This window comes from Pleurodeles waltl, chromosome 3_1 (assembly GCF_031143425.1).
Source record: "Pleurodeles waltl isolate 20211129_DDA chromosome 3_1, aPleWal1.hap1.20221129, whole genome shotgun sequence".
Lineage (NCBI taxonomy): Eukaryota > Metazoa > Chordata > Amphibia > Caudata > Salamandridae > Pleurodeles > Pleurodeles waltl.
Window position 1 is genome coordinate 148,620,005 of NC_090440.1, and position 17,178 is coordinate 148,637,182.

Consider the following 17,178-nt stretch of genomic DNA (forward strand, 5'->3'; position numbering starts at 1 on the left):
GTTGCTTAGACCCAAGTAGGAAAAGTAAAGTTAACCACTCTGATGGCCAACATTTTTTTTTTACTGTTGCTTAAACTGAAGTGGGAATACTATATCTAATCTTTCTGGGGTCCAAGAGGTTTCCTAATATTGGTGAAACTGAAATTATATTATACATTTTTAAAATATTTGATATGGTTTGCTTTCATTTTCTTAATGTTTATAGTGTTTTTAGTAAACACGTTTTGTGGAGTTCTAATATTATACTATATTGTATAGTGGTACAATTAATATATATGAATATTGAATTATTATATATATATATTTTTACATGGGCTTGTATTTGTATATATTTGTTATTTTACTTTATATGTTTTATAGTACTTAAAATATTAAATGAATAGAATGTAAAAAAACAATATGTACCAATAATTATGTTGTATATGTATATACAAACATATTACCTACCAGCGGTCACCAGTAGGTAGTTATAGTTAGGCACCGTTTGACAAATCTTCACAAAATTTTCCAAACAAATGTGTCCCGTGATTATTGCTGTGCACGGGAAGTTCGGGGGTGATCCATCAATTGGGACAGAGAAAAAGGGGGCTAAAAACAAACATTGCGTTTCCCATGTTACTTTCCATAGCACCTGTCAACACGTCTACTGCCCGAACCACTGGACACCAAATTTGGCAGAAAGCTAGCTGCCAGTACGCAGATTGTGCTTTTTGTTATTTGGTGTAAAATCATTCAGTAGTTGGGGAGACATTTAAGAGCAAATAAATATGTATATCTCTGGCCTCGAATATTTCGCAAGATTCATGAATTTTTGAGAATACGCATGCAAAAAGAAGCATTACAATTCGACAACCTGACTTAAAAGTTGTGACCGACATTTTATTTTATGGGACACAGTCCCTGGGAGTGAAAATTCAAATTGAAAGTGGCATAAGGGGTCAGGGTGAAGGTACCTTGAGCCCAGGTATGTGATATAGGTGTTATTTAGGGGCAAATGATAGGTTTAATATAATTTTGTGTCACGGTGTGCGATATTTGTGAAACCTCACAAATTTCTGCAAAATATTCACAAAATATTCAGGATTATGGAAAAACTTTATAGAAAAACAACACACTAATTTATACACTAAGTCATTCACTCGTTCGTGCACTCAGAGGTTCAGGCGCTTACTCACACACCCACTCAGACACTCACACACCCACTCACACATCTACTGACAGAGACAGGCCCTGTGGCCAACCTTGGCTGCGCACGGCCAAAGGCCATGCGTGGCGTGGGGTTAGGTGGTTATAAGGGTTTGGCTGCAAGGCAAGGCCTTACGACCAACCGGTGCTCTGAACAGCCGAAGGGTTGGAATAACGTGTAGTAATTAAATTTACTTTACTTTTTTTTTTTTAAACTGAGAAATTCACTGAAAAAAACAAAGGTTACGGAGACATTATAGTTCGGTTCTGAATTTACTCGTGCAAAACCATAGAAAATCAGTAGTTATAGTTAGAGTTCTTTCAGTAACAGCAGCTCGCGCCCTAAGGTAACTATAACTTGTGCCTTCGCCATGCACAGCTAATTACTCCACATATTATGTCACTGATGCGATTTTCTATGGCATCTTTAATATCACTGCAACGTTTGCAATAACATTGCTGATGAGAAAACTGTGCATGGCAAGGGTGCCAGTTATAGTTAGTTACTATAACTGCTGAATTTCTACGGTTTTGTACGAGTAAATTCAGAACCCAACTATAAGGTCCCTGCAACTTTCGGCTTTTTCAGTGAACACATGTACACATATACATACACAGGCCAAAATTTGGGAACTAACCAGAGTTCTCTCTTGTGTTTGGCATAATTTATGCATCACTCTAACCTTAAAGGTCTTGTTTTGACTTATACTGGGTGCTCCCTTGTGTCTGGACAAAGCTAAACCCCCTCTGAAGAGCTCTAAAGAGCAAAATACGTGTCAGGGGTTGCTTTACTCATTCCAGATTGGCTTGGATGGTATTTGGACAGTCCAAAGCTGTAATACTGTGCCTGGAGTGGTAAATTGCTTTTGTCATTTTACAGCTCGGCGAGAATGACACTGTGTCAATCCTATGCTTAAAGATTTTGCTGTACAAATGGCAAAAGACTTTGTCCCTATCTAGCTCAGCATGGATAGCACTGTGCTGATCCTATGCTTAAAAGCTTTGCTAGATAAACAGACATATGAGGTGAGCAAATCTAGAGTGTCGCTAGTGTTGTAGAGTGCTTCTTACTGGAGCTGCTCACCACCTAAATTTGGGAACTACCCAGAGTTCTCTCTTGTGTTTTGCATACATATATATATATATATATATATATATATATATATATATATATACACACACACACATTTACCTAAACATGCACACAGATGTGTGATTATATAAATATATACAGCATTAACTAATCTGTGAAATTATTTATTTTACATTAAATTTATGTTGCATATTAAAACTAAGGGCATAACTATGAGTTTGACAGTCGCACCACTGTACCGCTGTGACGGCAGTCCCAAGAACACCACATAGCAGTCTTCCACCCGCTAATTTACTATGTTTCTGTTGTGCCTGCGGTCTCATGGCAGTGGCCTTTCCACAGAAGTGGACGGCAGTGGTAGGAAGGTATTGTTCCACAGTGCAAATACATATGTGTGTATGTATATGAAGCAAGACTGAAAATACACACATATATATCTTGTCTATGGAAAACATACCTTGTCCAACAGCTCGGCTCCATAGCCATTGTAACAATGATGAAATGTATTAGTGGCTTACCTTAGGAGTTGACCCGGACAGTGTAGATTTTCTTTGTGGACAAGTGCCTGTAGCAAACGGAGGACCTTGAAGAGGGGCTACTTGACGGGAAGAGGAGTGGAAACTGGACATAAGGTGAGTACTTACCTTATTTCTCTTGTTTCCACAGGGTGGAGTATGGAGGCCTTCCCACCACAGTCTGCTTGGCGGTGAGTCACACTGTAATACCGCCAGCAGGAAAAGGGGCTGGACTCCAGCCGATAGCCATTGTACCCTATAACTGACATTGATGCAGGTGGCGAGAGATTGGTGGTGGGAACACGGTGGTCTTTAGTCTAGGTAACTTCAAGCATCGTAATATGGTAGTCGGACCACTAACACTGCAGCAGTGAGTCAGACGCTGCCGCCACAGCAGTACCAAGACCGTGAAACTCGTGATTAGGCCCTTAATGTCCACAATATTTTTATTCAGACACATTTGTCATTTCTATTACAAATATAAGAACACAATATTGTGGTAAACTATATTTTTGCCACAATATTTTTGTAAGCGATATTGTTTACCATGATATTGTGCCACAGTTCACTTTGATGTCAAAGTTAACGATATAAGGGCCATTTCTCTTAACAGCAACTATTGTAAAGTTGTATGTTAAAGTGAATGAAAATGTTGAACGAACATGCTGCTGGTTTCCATCTTCAGGCATCAAGAAATGGCATTCACAGTACACAAAGTGATCCTGCTTTACTTGGAGTTTTCTCTATGGTGGTGCTTGGCAGTCTGAGAAAATGCTGAGCTGGAGGTACAAAGTTTGCTAGGCTGCCCTTTCTGCTATGTAACAAAAGCAGCTGATTCAGAAAAGGCTCAGATATGTCACTTACTTAGCAGTCAGTCTTATGCCTACCTAGACCTTATCTGTCTTTCTTGATGTTTTTCATAGATGGTGCATTCTTTCAATACAACCTTCTGCCATGCAACGGATACACAGATTATGGTAGCCATTTTCCAAGGTTTTCATACCACATTTCACAGGTGATGGCACACTGGCAGTGGACGGAAATAAGGTACACTGAAAGCCAACCTTTAAAAAAAAAAAAATGCTTCACATCGTGAAACAACAAAAGAAGGGGTGCTGTGGAATTGGCTAAAAGTATTTCTGGATGAAAATATCGTTTTTTTTAATCCCATTTTTTCAGAGACCTTGTTTACGGAAAATGGAACTAAGCACTTTGGTACAGCAGGGTCAGCCTGGGCCTTTAAAGACACACTGCTATTATTCTGTATATGAAGATGAGACTGCCCATCTGCACAGTTTTCCTTCCTATTCTTATCTTAAAAATAGGCAGCTACTCATTTAAAGTGTACACTTTCACTAGAGATTATGGGCCTCATTATGAGTTTGACGGTCGGACGAGCTGACTGCCAAACTCGACAGGAGGACGCCACCATCATACCAGTGGCTTCCACCCCAAGCATATTACAATGTTACTATCCGGTAGACCGGCGGGAACATTGTATTATGCGTTCATACTCGGCTGATCGGTGGGAATAGTGCTATAATATTGGTCTTGGCTCCCTTAAGGGAGCCGAGGCCAATACGAAGCACAGCAGCACCATCGGAATGCGCACTGTCTTATGGTGCTGGGCATGAGGCCAGCAAGGTGACCGCCATGGAAAGACTGGCGGAAAGCTGAGCTTTAATCAGCACGGCGGCACTGAGTTCAGCGCTGCCACAGCTGAATACAACTCGGGCTGCCATCAGCCCATCGGTTATAATGTGACGGTCAGACCACCACACTTGTAATGAGGCCCTATCTGAATAACTTAAAGGAAAATGTGTCAAACTTAAACAAACAACTAATAAACAATGCTCTTGAAACTCCATTTGACTGTAGGTGGGGACATTCAATGCTCATGAATGATGGAGATGTGTCTAGCACTACACAAATAACATTCACTGTTCCATGTCAACCCTAGCACACAAATAAATAGTTGCCATTTACCCGTATCAAGCTGAATTTTCAAGCCTCATTGCGTGAATCCAAAAAGTGCTGTTATGGCCCTCTATCTCATTTTTACAGAAGTAAAACATGAGGAACACCATAAAAAGGAACAACTTCATATATTGGACAACATTATCTGCCACATACAGTGATGATTTGGAGGTCTGGTTCTGAAACAGATCTCAGTTTTTTATGCTGGCTGCAGTAGTGGTGTCCCATTCCTCAAGGCTAAATCCCTCTACTACAGAGTTTCTTAAGATCAACAGATTTACATAATTATTTAAACCCATACTGTCAACAACAGTCATTTGAATTTACTATTTCAGGCTTCTTCTCTAAATACATATGCTGGAAGCAAATCTTACCAAAGCCTAAAATTGCTCAGTGCTATCTGTTTGTGGATGAGCCATGGACATGACATCTAGTTAGAGAGGAGTGCTCTGTGGGGCTCTACATTTTAGGATGGTGAACACCCAAGTCAATGTAGAGGACATTCAGGCAATTTGCCTCCCCTTCTGCAAGTACCTGCTGCTGTTCCTGTACCTCAGACAAAGATCTCTCAAGACAAAAATACTTTTAGGGGTCAAGAAAGCTTTGAATAACCTGGGAAGCTCAGCTACCCCTTAAATCCCAAGGTGGACATAAAAGAAAAAATATTGCTTCACTGCAGTCACGGCAACCAATATGTTTTCACCTATACTCTGGGGTTGCATCTCTGGTAGATTTACATATCTGAGAGTAGCTGGTAATCGTACATGATGGGGTAGTGGGATGGATAGGCCAGCTGCTGCCATTTGTGCTTGAGAGTGAAAGGAACAGAAAGCAGGCAACTATCAGTGACTCCTTACTGTTGGTTGGACTAATATTTTGTCTCTATCTATCCCACTCACTCCACTACTTAGCCCTTGTGGGTCGCTGTGTGAGGTATGTGTCTATGTTGCTCAAATGTGGTAGCAACATTTGAACTGTTTCATATTATCTTTACTGTTGTGAGAAGTCCTGCTAATTCACTTCTTTTTCCATTCTGCAGACTATTAGGTCTTACCGAATCACCATCTGTACACTCCAGTGAAAACGGAACCTTTTCCTATTGTTAACTTCCAGCAGGATTTCCCTGCCAGAATGTAGCAAGTAGTACAATCTTTATCTCACCTGGTAATTACCCAGTGCAATAAATATTGCACCATTTGGGATTGTGATTCATGTGCAAATGAGCCTGTGAATGGATCATAATTTAATGGACCATTTGTAATAAGGGACCTTATTTACAGAGGTAGCGCTCATAAATGACAAAATGTTGATTCATTCCTTAAAGGAACAGCTCTATGGAAGCATGTAAGTAGTAAAGGTTTAAGACAACATCAAATGTAAGAGTTTATCTTTTGTCCACATTCAATCTTAGCTGTGTGTTTCGGACAACCATACAGCATAGACAACAGCCATTTTCAATGTGCACACTAACAAATGGAATAAAAAGCACAAGTAGCATCCATCAGTAGAAAAGCCTTTCAGACAAACCTCTGACTTCGCAGCCATAAGCATAGTCCACACTTTCTTCAGCTTCTTTGTTTTGCCCTGGGCTTCCTCTTGTAAACTGGTATACTTCTCTTCAATGTCTAATCGTTCTTGCTGTAAGCAAAAATAGAGTTTCAATTAAAACACCCAATCTGTACAACAACAATGGGAAAAAAATAAATCACATACAAAGTAATAACTTTCACTTCTGTTGTTGCAATACGTTAACCACTAAGTTCTGTTTTGTTAATATATGCTTGAAAGCCTTGCACCACCATAGGGTAGAAGGACAGGATAGCCAGCACCTGCATGGGTTAAAGCACAGAGGATTGCTGTGTACAAGTATGTAAAGTTTAGAGTCCATACATAAAGAGGCAATTTTGGTTCAGGTCCCAAAAAATGGCAGACACTGTGACAGTTGAACTAGTAGTTACGGTGTTTCAAAGTGTGAACAGCACATAGGTTGACAGTATTGAAAGAGTCTCTCCCTTTAGAAAAAGCCAGGTACAGTTATCTAGAGCTGTAAAAATATCTATATATTCTTTTCTTCTGTATGCGCTACTCTTCAGATTTTAAAATAACTTCTCACAATGCAGATTCTCCAATATGTGTGGTGTTTTCTCAATAAACGTCCAATTTGTCTCCACAGTACATACATTGAGATTATTATTATTTGTTTTTAATCACCATGTGATTTAGCTAGGTCAAAGGAAAGCACAATAATGCATTCCTTTTTTGAAAGATCAATGAAAGGCTACATAAACAAGCACTGGACTGACTACAGTGGAGTGGGTGGATTGGAGTGGACTGGATTGAAGGGGGTGGACTAGAGTGGGGTTGACTGGATTGAACTGGGCTGGAGTGGAGTGGACTGGGGTGGACTGGGGTGAGGTGAATCAGACTGAATAGGGTGGACTGGAGTGGGGTGGATTGGACCGGAGTTAGGTGCATTGTACTAAAGTGGACTAGACCGAGTGGGTGGACTGGAGTGGGGTGGATTGGATTGGGAGGGGTGGACTGGATTGGCATAGACTGGACTGAGGTGAATTTGATTGAGGTGGACTGGATTATGGTGGGGAGGTCTGGTCTGGAGTGGGGTGGTCTGGAGTGGAATAGATGTTTTTCAGAGTGGAGTAGGGTGAAATTAGTTTGGAGTGGAATCGTTCTGAGTAGGGTGAATTGTGGTATGGTTGACTGGAGTAGGCTGGACTAGATTGGAGTGGGGGACTGGAGGGAGAGGACTGACTGAGTGGGGTGGATTGGAGTGGTGGGGTTGGATTGGACTGGGGTAGATTGGACTAGAGTGAAGTGGCGTGGACTGGAGTGGTTGGAGTGGGGTGGTTTGGAGTGGGGTGGATTGAAGTAGAGTGGGTAGGATTGGATTAGAGTAGGGTGGACTGGAGTACAGTGGGGTGGAATGGTGTACATAGGGGTGGATTGGAGCAGAGTGGGGAGAGGTGGATTCAAGTAGGGTGGAGTGGATGGGGTGGATTGCAGTGGAATGCACTAAAATAGGATGGGGTGGACTGCATGGGGTGAATTAAATTGGGGTGGATTGGAGTGGACTGGATTGGATTGGGGTGCTGTAGGGTGGATTAGAATGAGGTGGAATGCATTGAGGTGGGGTGGTTTGTAGTCGGGTGAGTTGAATTTAGTGGGGTGAACTGGATGGAGTTGGGTTGAAAGGAATGGAGTGAAGTGGACTGGACTGAGTGGGCTGGATTGGATTGAGTGGGCTGGATTGGATTGAGTGCAGTGAATTGGATTGGGGAGGGGTGGAACTGGATGGGGTGGGGAAGATTGGACTGGGGTGGGGTGGATTGGATTGGAGTGGGGTGAATTGGATTGAAGTGGGGTGGATTGGACTGGAATGGTATGGATTGGATTAGATTATGGTGGTGTCCGGTCGACTGGATTGGAGTGAGGTTGATTATGGTGAACTGGATTGGACTGGAGTGGATTAAGGTGGATTAGATTGGAGAGGGGAGTTTTAAGGTGGTGTGGGGTGGAATGGATTGGAGAGAGGTGGATTAAAGTGAATTGGATTAGACTGGGATTACAGTGGATTGGAGTGAGATGGACTGGGGTGAGACAGGTGGATTGGAGTGGGGTGGACTGGTTTAGATTGGATTAGGGTGAGCTGGATTGGAGTGGGATGGGTTGGATTGGAGCAGGGTGCACTGAACTGGAGCAGGGTGGGTTGGACAGGAGTAGGGTGGGTTAGACTGTAGTGGGGTGGGTTGGACTGTAGTGGGTTGGACTGTGGTGGATTGGAATGGGGCAGGTTGGATTGGAGGGGATCGATTGGATGGGGTGGATTGGATTGGTGTGGGGTGGGGTGGATTAGAGTAGGGTGAATTGGGATGGAGTGGGTTATTTACGATGGAGTGGGTGGACTGGATTGGGGTGAGGTGGACTGGATTGGAGTAGGGCGGTCTGGAGTGTGGCAGATTGTTGTGAACTGGAGTGAGGCAGTTTATTTTGCATTGGAGAGGGGTAGACTGTTTTGGTATACAGGAGGGAAATTGGAGGGGGCAGATTGTTTTGGACTGGAGTGGGGCTGATTTAATTAGATTGGAGTGGGGTACATTGATTTGGGGCAGATTGTTTTAGATTGGAGTGGGGGTGGACTGGAGTGAGGCAGAATATTATGGACTGCAGTAGGGCAGATGGATTTGGATTGGAGTGGGCAGATGGTTTTGGATTGGAGTGGAGTGGAGCTGATGGTGTGGGATTGGAGTGGGGCACATTATTTTGGGTTGGAGTGGGGATGATTGTTTTGGACTGAAGTGGGGCAGATTATTTTGGATTGCTGTATTGGTGTGGGGCAGATTTCTTGGGATTGGACTGGGTGGATTTTTTTGGATTGGTGTGGGGAAGATTGGATTGAGTGGGGTGGTTTGGGGCGCAATGCACAATTATGTGTAAAAATATAATTTCAAACATTACACATAAGAAAGAAACAATGTTGCTTTGCAATATTTAGAAAAGTCACCTTTTGAGAACAATTCCCATGAGAAAAAACAAAAAACAAAACATGAGTGCAAAGTGAGAAAAGACTTGACAAAATAGAAAAAAAATTAACTACAAAAAATACAACTTTTAAATTTTAGTTGTCCTGCTAGGAACGTTTTTGCCAGTCGCGTGCCTTATGTTTGCAGGGCACTAGAAGATAAAAGAAGAAAATAGTACCTTAATCACGTTGGGAGCAGCGGAAGGCACTAATTAAGTTGAATCAATCAGTGCTTGATCCCTGCTTCACGGACAGGAATGGAAATTATATGCCAGCCGTGAACAATTACGAGGCTGTAAAGAGTGCCAGGAAAGCAAAAAATGGTAAGCCACAGGCAGGCTCCAAGCCCTTTTCTAACTACAACAGTGTCTCACTAGTGATACACATGCACTAGTGCATGATATCACAGGCTCGAACCTAAAAACAACATAAGGTCATTATTATATTGTATACAGTGACACAAGGAAAAAGAGCATTCAAGCAAATACAAAGTTTTGGCAATGCATAAATAAGAACAGCAAATGTTTAGAGGTCTTGTGGTTTGCATAGATCCTCCTGTAATTGAATTAATTGTTTCGCAGCATGAACAACAAAGGATCTGCTTCATGTTTGAGATATTTTACTTCTGGGAACCACTTTCAGATGAACCCCATTGTGCCTGGTTTGCTGTGTAGGGATGCATCTGTTAATCCTGACATTTACACATGATGGGGCCTCCCTTTGCAGGCTATTACTGGTTAAGAATTAACTCCTTGAATGCTGCTTTAAGTCTTACTGAGAGCCAGTGTAACCTCCTACTAGCATGCATGATATGATCCTGATGTTGTGGGTTGTTCACTGCCCTAGCCACAAAATATTGGAGAATGTATAGCTCACTCTGCTGTTTGTCAGTAGTTCCCACAAGTGACGCACTTCCGGAGAATATATTTTAACTATAATTATACTTGTATGTTTGGCCCTAAATTCTGTGATGAAAAAATGCTGCATATAGCACAGTAACTTGATATAGAATCTAAACCATTTACATACGGATTCACAAATAAAGGACTGAAAGATTAATCCTAAAGGTTTTAACCTTTTTCGTCTGGTCTATTACATTTCTAGTTATGAAAAAGTTATTCAGAGCTGTGTGATCTTTCTCAGGGTATTCAGACAGGGCGAAGATAACGTGGAATGTCAGTAACATAATTCTGAAACCTAACACCCAATTTGGTTGGCAGTAATTTTAATGGTTACACAAATATAGTAAGGAGTAATGATTGCGCAACTTCCAATGTCACAGCAGCTGGATCCAAGGCATTCTTAATTCTATGTCAGGACCGGAGCCGAGGATTATGGTTTCTTTCTTCGCTTTAATTCAACAGTAGCCATCGCAGAAAACAAATCTACAACTCCTATGAACATCAGGATTGATTTAATTGAAGGAATGCACCAATCAGAACGTCCCCAGTCCATAAAGGTAGTCATCCTTCTAGTTCCTTACTCTTTCTTCTCTGCTCCTCCCAGCCTTAAGACAAGTGCTGCTCTGCTTTTTCTACTACACAGATTGCTAACGATTTATTACTTTACTTAAGCCCCGATCTGGCCTTTTACCCGCCCTGGAAGCATGCTTTGCTGCTACGTCCTTTGCAGCGTGTGGGGGCTGTGCAGTCCTCTGACCGCTACATGACTCATGCACATATTCTGGAGTCCCTTTCAGCTACCGGTGGTCGTGGTGTCTCGGTATGTAATGGGCCAGGTTTGGAATTGCCTGCTCAGACGCCAACAGCCAACTTCTTCTCTGCCCCTGGCCTGAGACACCTTCAGGGGTCAGTGTAAGCCTGTGCGGACTTTCCTCACGGTGGTTCTTCCTGCGCAGTGAGCGTGCTGACGGACATCCTCTTGGGGTCTGTATAGCGGGTCAAAGACCCTGTGTATGTGCATCTACTCCCACCCGGGGGTCGGTACGCAAGGTTTTGCTGCCTTGTGTGGGGGAATTAAGAGGCCTTGAGCCCCTACCCTGCTCCATTAACCCCAGTGGGGCAGGCTACGTGCGGCCTCTATCCCTGCTTCTGACGCATGTTAGCGCCTGAGTTTTCTTGAAGGGGACACCACCCAGGCCTCCCTACCCACAAACTGGCCAGCATGGTCTGCCTCCAGGGGTAATTGTAAACCCTGCAATATTAAGGTAGCAGTGTCCCCTCCCCCGCTTAATTATTGATGCCATTGGGCCTCATATTTGGCTTTGGCACAGTCCATCTCACCATGCAGGAGATTCAGGATATTCGTCGAAGTCCATCACATACCGTCCCCATCAATAAACATTTGTGATATTATGGATGCCTCTATCCATAAAGCGTTCTCAGAAGGTATGGTGCCATTGGAGCCAAAGTTGATGAACCCGGCAGCACAATGCCTTAGACCCCTCAATCCGAGGGTGGACCCAAAGGGGCTCATTCCCCTTCAGAATGCAGGCTTACACGAGATGCCTTCCCGTAAGTGCACTGGTGTGGACCTCGACGCTTTTGCACACCTTAAACGTGCTTTCCCTGATCAGTCTCCCTTCGATATGGTGGGCACCTCCCGCCCCTTGGCTATTCAGAGCCCACCTTCTCCACTGCCCCATTCTCCAGATGCTGATGATTCCCCAGCATCGTATGAGCAGCAAGAACCAGATCTGCCTTGGCGCCCTCAACCGGACCCTTCCCTTCCTTCAGATGGCGCCCACACTTTGACGCCGCCTCATGCCGACATGCTGGACCCGATCAGCTGTACACTCACAGTCTTTGGACTGGGTCCCTGCAGAGAAGGTGGCCGCATACATGTCAGAATGTTTGCGAGAACCTTTTGATCAGGAGGTTCTCAAGTACCTCAGATCGGAATGCCCCCCACCCCCCAGACAAAGTGGCCATACATAGATCAGCATATGGCAACCTTCTTAGCTAAATACATCGTTGATCCCAACAAAAGGGATCAATCGGTCCTGGCTCTCCTGCCAGGAGAAACTGTTGGGCCTAGCGGGTCCTCTTAGAAAGATTAAGAATATGTCGGAGGATGCCAAGACCTCAGGGGCGTTGATATCTCCTGAGACACTTTCAAGTCGGGCACAACGGGCCATTATATTTCCTGGCAATGCAAATTGTGCCCTTTACACGGAATGGAGAAGATTCCCATTGATAAAGATAGACCCCAAACTGGGTGATCTGGCTACCTCGGAGGCAGGCCCTGTGGCACAGGGAAGATTGTTTGGCGAGCCTTTCAATAAGGAACTCAGCAAATTTGTAACCACTGTTAATTCACTGGATAAGTCCTCCATAAAAAAGATTTTGATCCCGACCCACCCTACCCCCCAATGCTGCGCGCCCCCCCCTTGTGTTTCTCCAGGGCCATTCATGAAAAGGGGTGCTCAGCTGGCCGCAACAGGCTTCTTCCAGAGGCTCAGCTCCCCAACGTGGGCACTACAAAGACTCAGCCAGATTTGGAGGCTTCTACCAGACACGGGGGTACCCTAGACAGAGAGGTGACAGATAGGGTTCCCGCAGCGTACACAAACCAGGACCCTCACACGGTGAGTGTAATTCCATTTTCGGGAGTGCGGTTAGGGGGCAAGATTGCACAGTTTCTTCACAACTGGCAGCCCTTAACCTCTGATGCTTGGGTTCTGCAGAGGGTCTGCGAGTTTCAGATAGAGTTCTACGACTTCCCGACCCAGGTAAGGGCTCCTCCTCCACTTCACTTTTCCACAGAGGAATCCTCTTTTGTCAAAGCCGGGGTTCGGGAGCTCCTGTCCAAGGTGGCCATCGTCCCTTCATTCCCCCACCCTCACAGATTCATCGGCAACCTCTTTACAGTGGACAAGTGCGATAAGGGAAGGTGCCCAGTTTATTAATCTGAAATACCTCATCGAGTGGACGGTGTATTGCCACTTCAAAATGGAGGGCATCCACCTTCTACACGACCTTCTGCTGCCCAACGACTGGTTGGCACGACTGGATTTAAAGAACACTTACCTGTCGGTCCCCATCTTTCCCCCTATCCCACTCGTCCTCTAGTTCCAGAGCCGCTGTGTCACCTACGAGTTTATACCACTTTCCTTCGGCTTATACTCTGCCCCATGGTGCTTCAGCAAGCTTCTCCGCCCAGTCGTGGAACTTCGCAGGCCCCGGGCGTCAGTTTGATAGTCTACCTGGACGATATCCTCCTGATGCAGGGGGAGCGGCAGATCTTGATCCTTCACCTTCAGTGGGCTGTTTCCCTCCTCCAGTCTCTGGGGTTTCTCATCAATGCACAGAAGCCATTGCTCTCCCCCTCTCAGTCCCTGGTGTTTCTAGGGTTTGTTGTCAATTCAGTCCAAGCCTCTCTTCAGAAAGGTCTCCAAGATTCTACACAAGATCACCTGTGTTCTGGCCAAACCATTGTCGTCTCTCCAGCTGATCGCCAAGGTGGTGGACCTTCTCTCTTCCTTCATCCAGGCCATCTTCCCCGGTCCCTTGCACTATCGAGTCCTTAAGTGTCTGAAGATTTCGCATCTCCACAAGGTGCTGGCTCACTCTCAGTGTATCCCTCTTACGAATGAGGTGAGGGCAGAGCTCCACTGATGGTTAACACATCTAGAGGCATAGAAAGGACGCACCATCTTCGGATCCCATCCAGACCTGGTCATAGAGTTGGATGCCCGCGCCGTCGGTGGCGGCACTTGTCTTGGGGAGTTTTCCTCTGGTGGAAAATGGTCCGATGTAGAGGGCTCCCTGCATATCAACTGCTTGAAATTTCTGGATGGTTCCTTTGCAGTCCATTGCTGGATGAAGGACCGGGTTTGTTGCAGTGTCCTCCTCAAGATGGACAATGTCACAGAAATCTGTTACATCGCCTAGGGGGGCGGACATGCTCCAAAGACCTATCAGACCTAGCCAGGTGTTTTTGAGAGTACTGCCTGGAGAACCAGATCTCGGTCACAGCAGAACATCTTCCGGATTCGGACAATCAGCTGGTGAATCGGCCATCCAGATACCTACGAGACCTCAGTCTCTGGAAACTGGATCCCTGGAACACCAGATGGGCTCCATTCTCTGTGCATCTTTTTGCCTCTCGCCTGGACCACCAGTTGGACAGGTTCTTCAGCTGGAGACCAGACCTGTTAGCCCTGGCAACGGACGAGTTCCAGCAGTCTTGGGGTACGGAGAAAGGCCTATGCCTTCCCTCTGTTTGTGATGAGAATAAGACTATCCACCCATGTGTGCCACCAACTGGCAGAGATCATGTTGATCACCCCTCTTTTGACATCTCAAGTGTGGTTTCCAGTTCTGATAGAACTTTCTTGGGATTCTCCAATCCGTCTACCTCAATTTCCTCACCTGCTCCAGGATCCGTCCGGGAGTCCCCACCACCTAGTCCTGGACGGGTCCCTATCCCTGAATGCATGGAGGATTACAGGGGACATTGGCAGGTCCCAGGTCTTTCGTGCCAGGCTGCGGACCTCTTCAAGGTGTGGGCAGGTTCCACTGGTAAGCGATATCGATCTGCTTGGTCAAGATGGCTGGGTTGGTGTCATCAATGACATGTATCCCTTGGGAGCATCCACTGCCCATATCCTGAACTTTCTTGCCTCTTTAGCCTCAGAGAGCATGGCTTATAAAACGGTCAACTCTTTCCAGTCAGCACTTTTGGTGAGCCACCACCCATATTGAGGGTCACCCGGTGGGGGAACACCCACTTACACGAAAACTTCTTCCCCCATCTCCACGTTATTCATCTCTTTGGGACGTGAATATCTTGCTGAACCTTTTTCGATCTTGGCCGAATAATAGGCATCTTTCACGTAAGCAACTTTCGGCCAAGCTGGCATTGCTCCTATGCTTGATAACTTCTTGCAGGGTTTCTGATGTCAGAGCCCTGGCTATCACAGGCAGGGTCTTTATCCCAGAGGGTGTTACCTTCTACCTGTCAAGGAGGACAAAGACAGATTCCAGGGTAATCTCCTATTTGGCTTTTCAGAGCTCTCCAAAGCGTTGCGTCGTTAAACGCCTTAAGTCCTACGAGGCTATGACAAGACTTTCGTCCTCCAGGGGAGTGCCAGCTTTCCATTGCTCTCACTAAGCCTCATACGGCGGTCTCTTTCCCGACAATTGCCCATTGAGTCAGGTGGACCATGCGAGGGGCTGGTATTAACACCAAGGATTTCGGTGTTCACTCTACCAGAGGGGCCTTGGCCTGTAAAGCATTTACCTTGAATGCTCACCTGGAAGAGGATATTAATGCAGCGGATTGATCTTCGGACTCTGTTTTTAAGAGTTTTTACTTCAAGCTGCTTCATTCTATGGCATCTTTGGTGGTAAGTAAGCTTTGACCCAGCATAATCCTCACCTCCAGTCCTGACATAAGATATAACATTTTCTAGCTTTCGAGCGACCATGCCCCCCCCCCCCATATGTGGATATTTCGTAGTCTGTAAGTAAGCTTTTTATTGACATTTCAAATGTATTGCTTGATACTGGTAGAGTATACCATGTTTCTTAGGTCAATTTGTTATTCCTTATCTCATGCAGTAGTTAAAGTTTTTGTCAGACTGCTCAACTCCTCTTTTATTTCTTATGGAACGATTTGGGCAAGCAGGACTTGTGGTTGAGTCCGGCTGCTTGACACTTGAAGAAAGAGGAAGGAACTGGAAGGACGACAACCTTTATGGACTGGGGGCATTCTGATTGGTGCATTTGTTCAATTAAATGTATCCCGACGTTCATGGGAGTTGTAGTTTTGGTTTCTGTGATGGCTGCTGTTGAATCAAAGCAAAGAAAGAAAGCATAATCCCCGACTTTGTCCCCTTAATAGAATTGAAACTTTCCGTTACGAAAGCTAGGAAATGTTATATTCACAGCCTTGACATCCTCTTGTTCAAAAAAGATCCAAACCAGGCTCACACCCAAATCACACTCCACATTCTAGTGAACAGAAGTAAATGATGCAGCATGTTGAAAGCTGAAGAAACGTCCAACATCAATAGCAGCCAAAATCTACTTTACACTGTACATCAATAAGGACTACTGTGTATTCTTCCCGGTTCAAGAACATTCTTATAGTCCCACCAGAGACTGCTGAACTTTACTAAATGCTTCTAGATTATGGGTAGCAGCTGTCTGAAAGATTTCAGCAATCGCGAAAATAAGCATGTCTAAAGTTAAAAACAGGGGTGGGTGGGGGGGGTCACCTACAGTGTTGGTAGGGGTAGAACACATATACACCTTCCTATTTTTTTTCCAGTCTCTCAGAAACTGAAAAGCACTTTTCCCTTCTTGATGGTTGTTTGCAAGCTGGTGGTATTTACAGTTATATAAATAATTTGTGTGCTAATGGATTTTTGTCTCTAATTTTGCACCTCTCAATTGATGCCAGAAATATAACTCATCTATCTTACAGCTTAACTTTAACTTTCCACAATAACCTATTACTAAATATTCACCCAGTAGAATTAAAGGTTAAAGGTAAGAGACATTTTATTACTGGAGGGTTTTGACAGGTGAACTTACCCTAACACTACCCTAAGCGATCTTTCTATATTGAATCCAATACCTTTTATCATGTAAACATGGCCATTTACTCTTTATGAATAATTTTTGTTTGGACACAAATGAAAGAATTTGGATGACAACACTAAATAATGGGAAGAGATGTTAAAGCTGCATGGGATTAGACTTTTAGAATTACACGCCTTTATTTCTTTCTTTTGTCAGTCAAGCTACAATTAATTTAGACGCTACCAAATGTGTAACTCATATTTCTATTATGTTACATAGGAATTTAGAACCCTATTGGATGAAATAGACTTAAATTGGTGCTTAAAAGTTGTAAAAACCTGTATGAAGGTCTTTAATAAACATACAACTGTGAAAGATGTA

At 44.3% G+C, this 17,178-nt stretch overlaps 1 protein-coding gene across 3 annotated transcripts in view; it reads right to left on the reverse strand.

The window, feature by feature from the left end:
• Positions 1–17,178, reverse strand: part of KIF3A (kinesin family member 3A) — a 224,141-nt gene that overhangs the window by 47,470 nt on the left and 159,493 nt on the right. For all 3 annotated transcript variants that reach the window (XM_069221976.1, XM_069221977.1, XM_069221978.1), the window contains exon 12: positions 6,298–6,408. In XM_069221976.1, the coding sequence (XP_069078077.1) occupies positions 6,298–6,408 (111 nt within the window). The remainder of the gene's footprint in view (positions 1–6,297; positions 6,409–17,178) is intronic.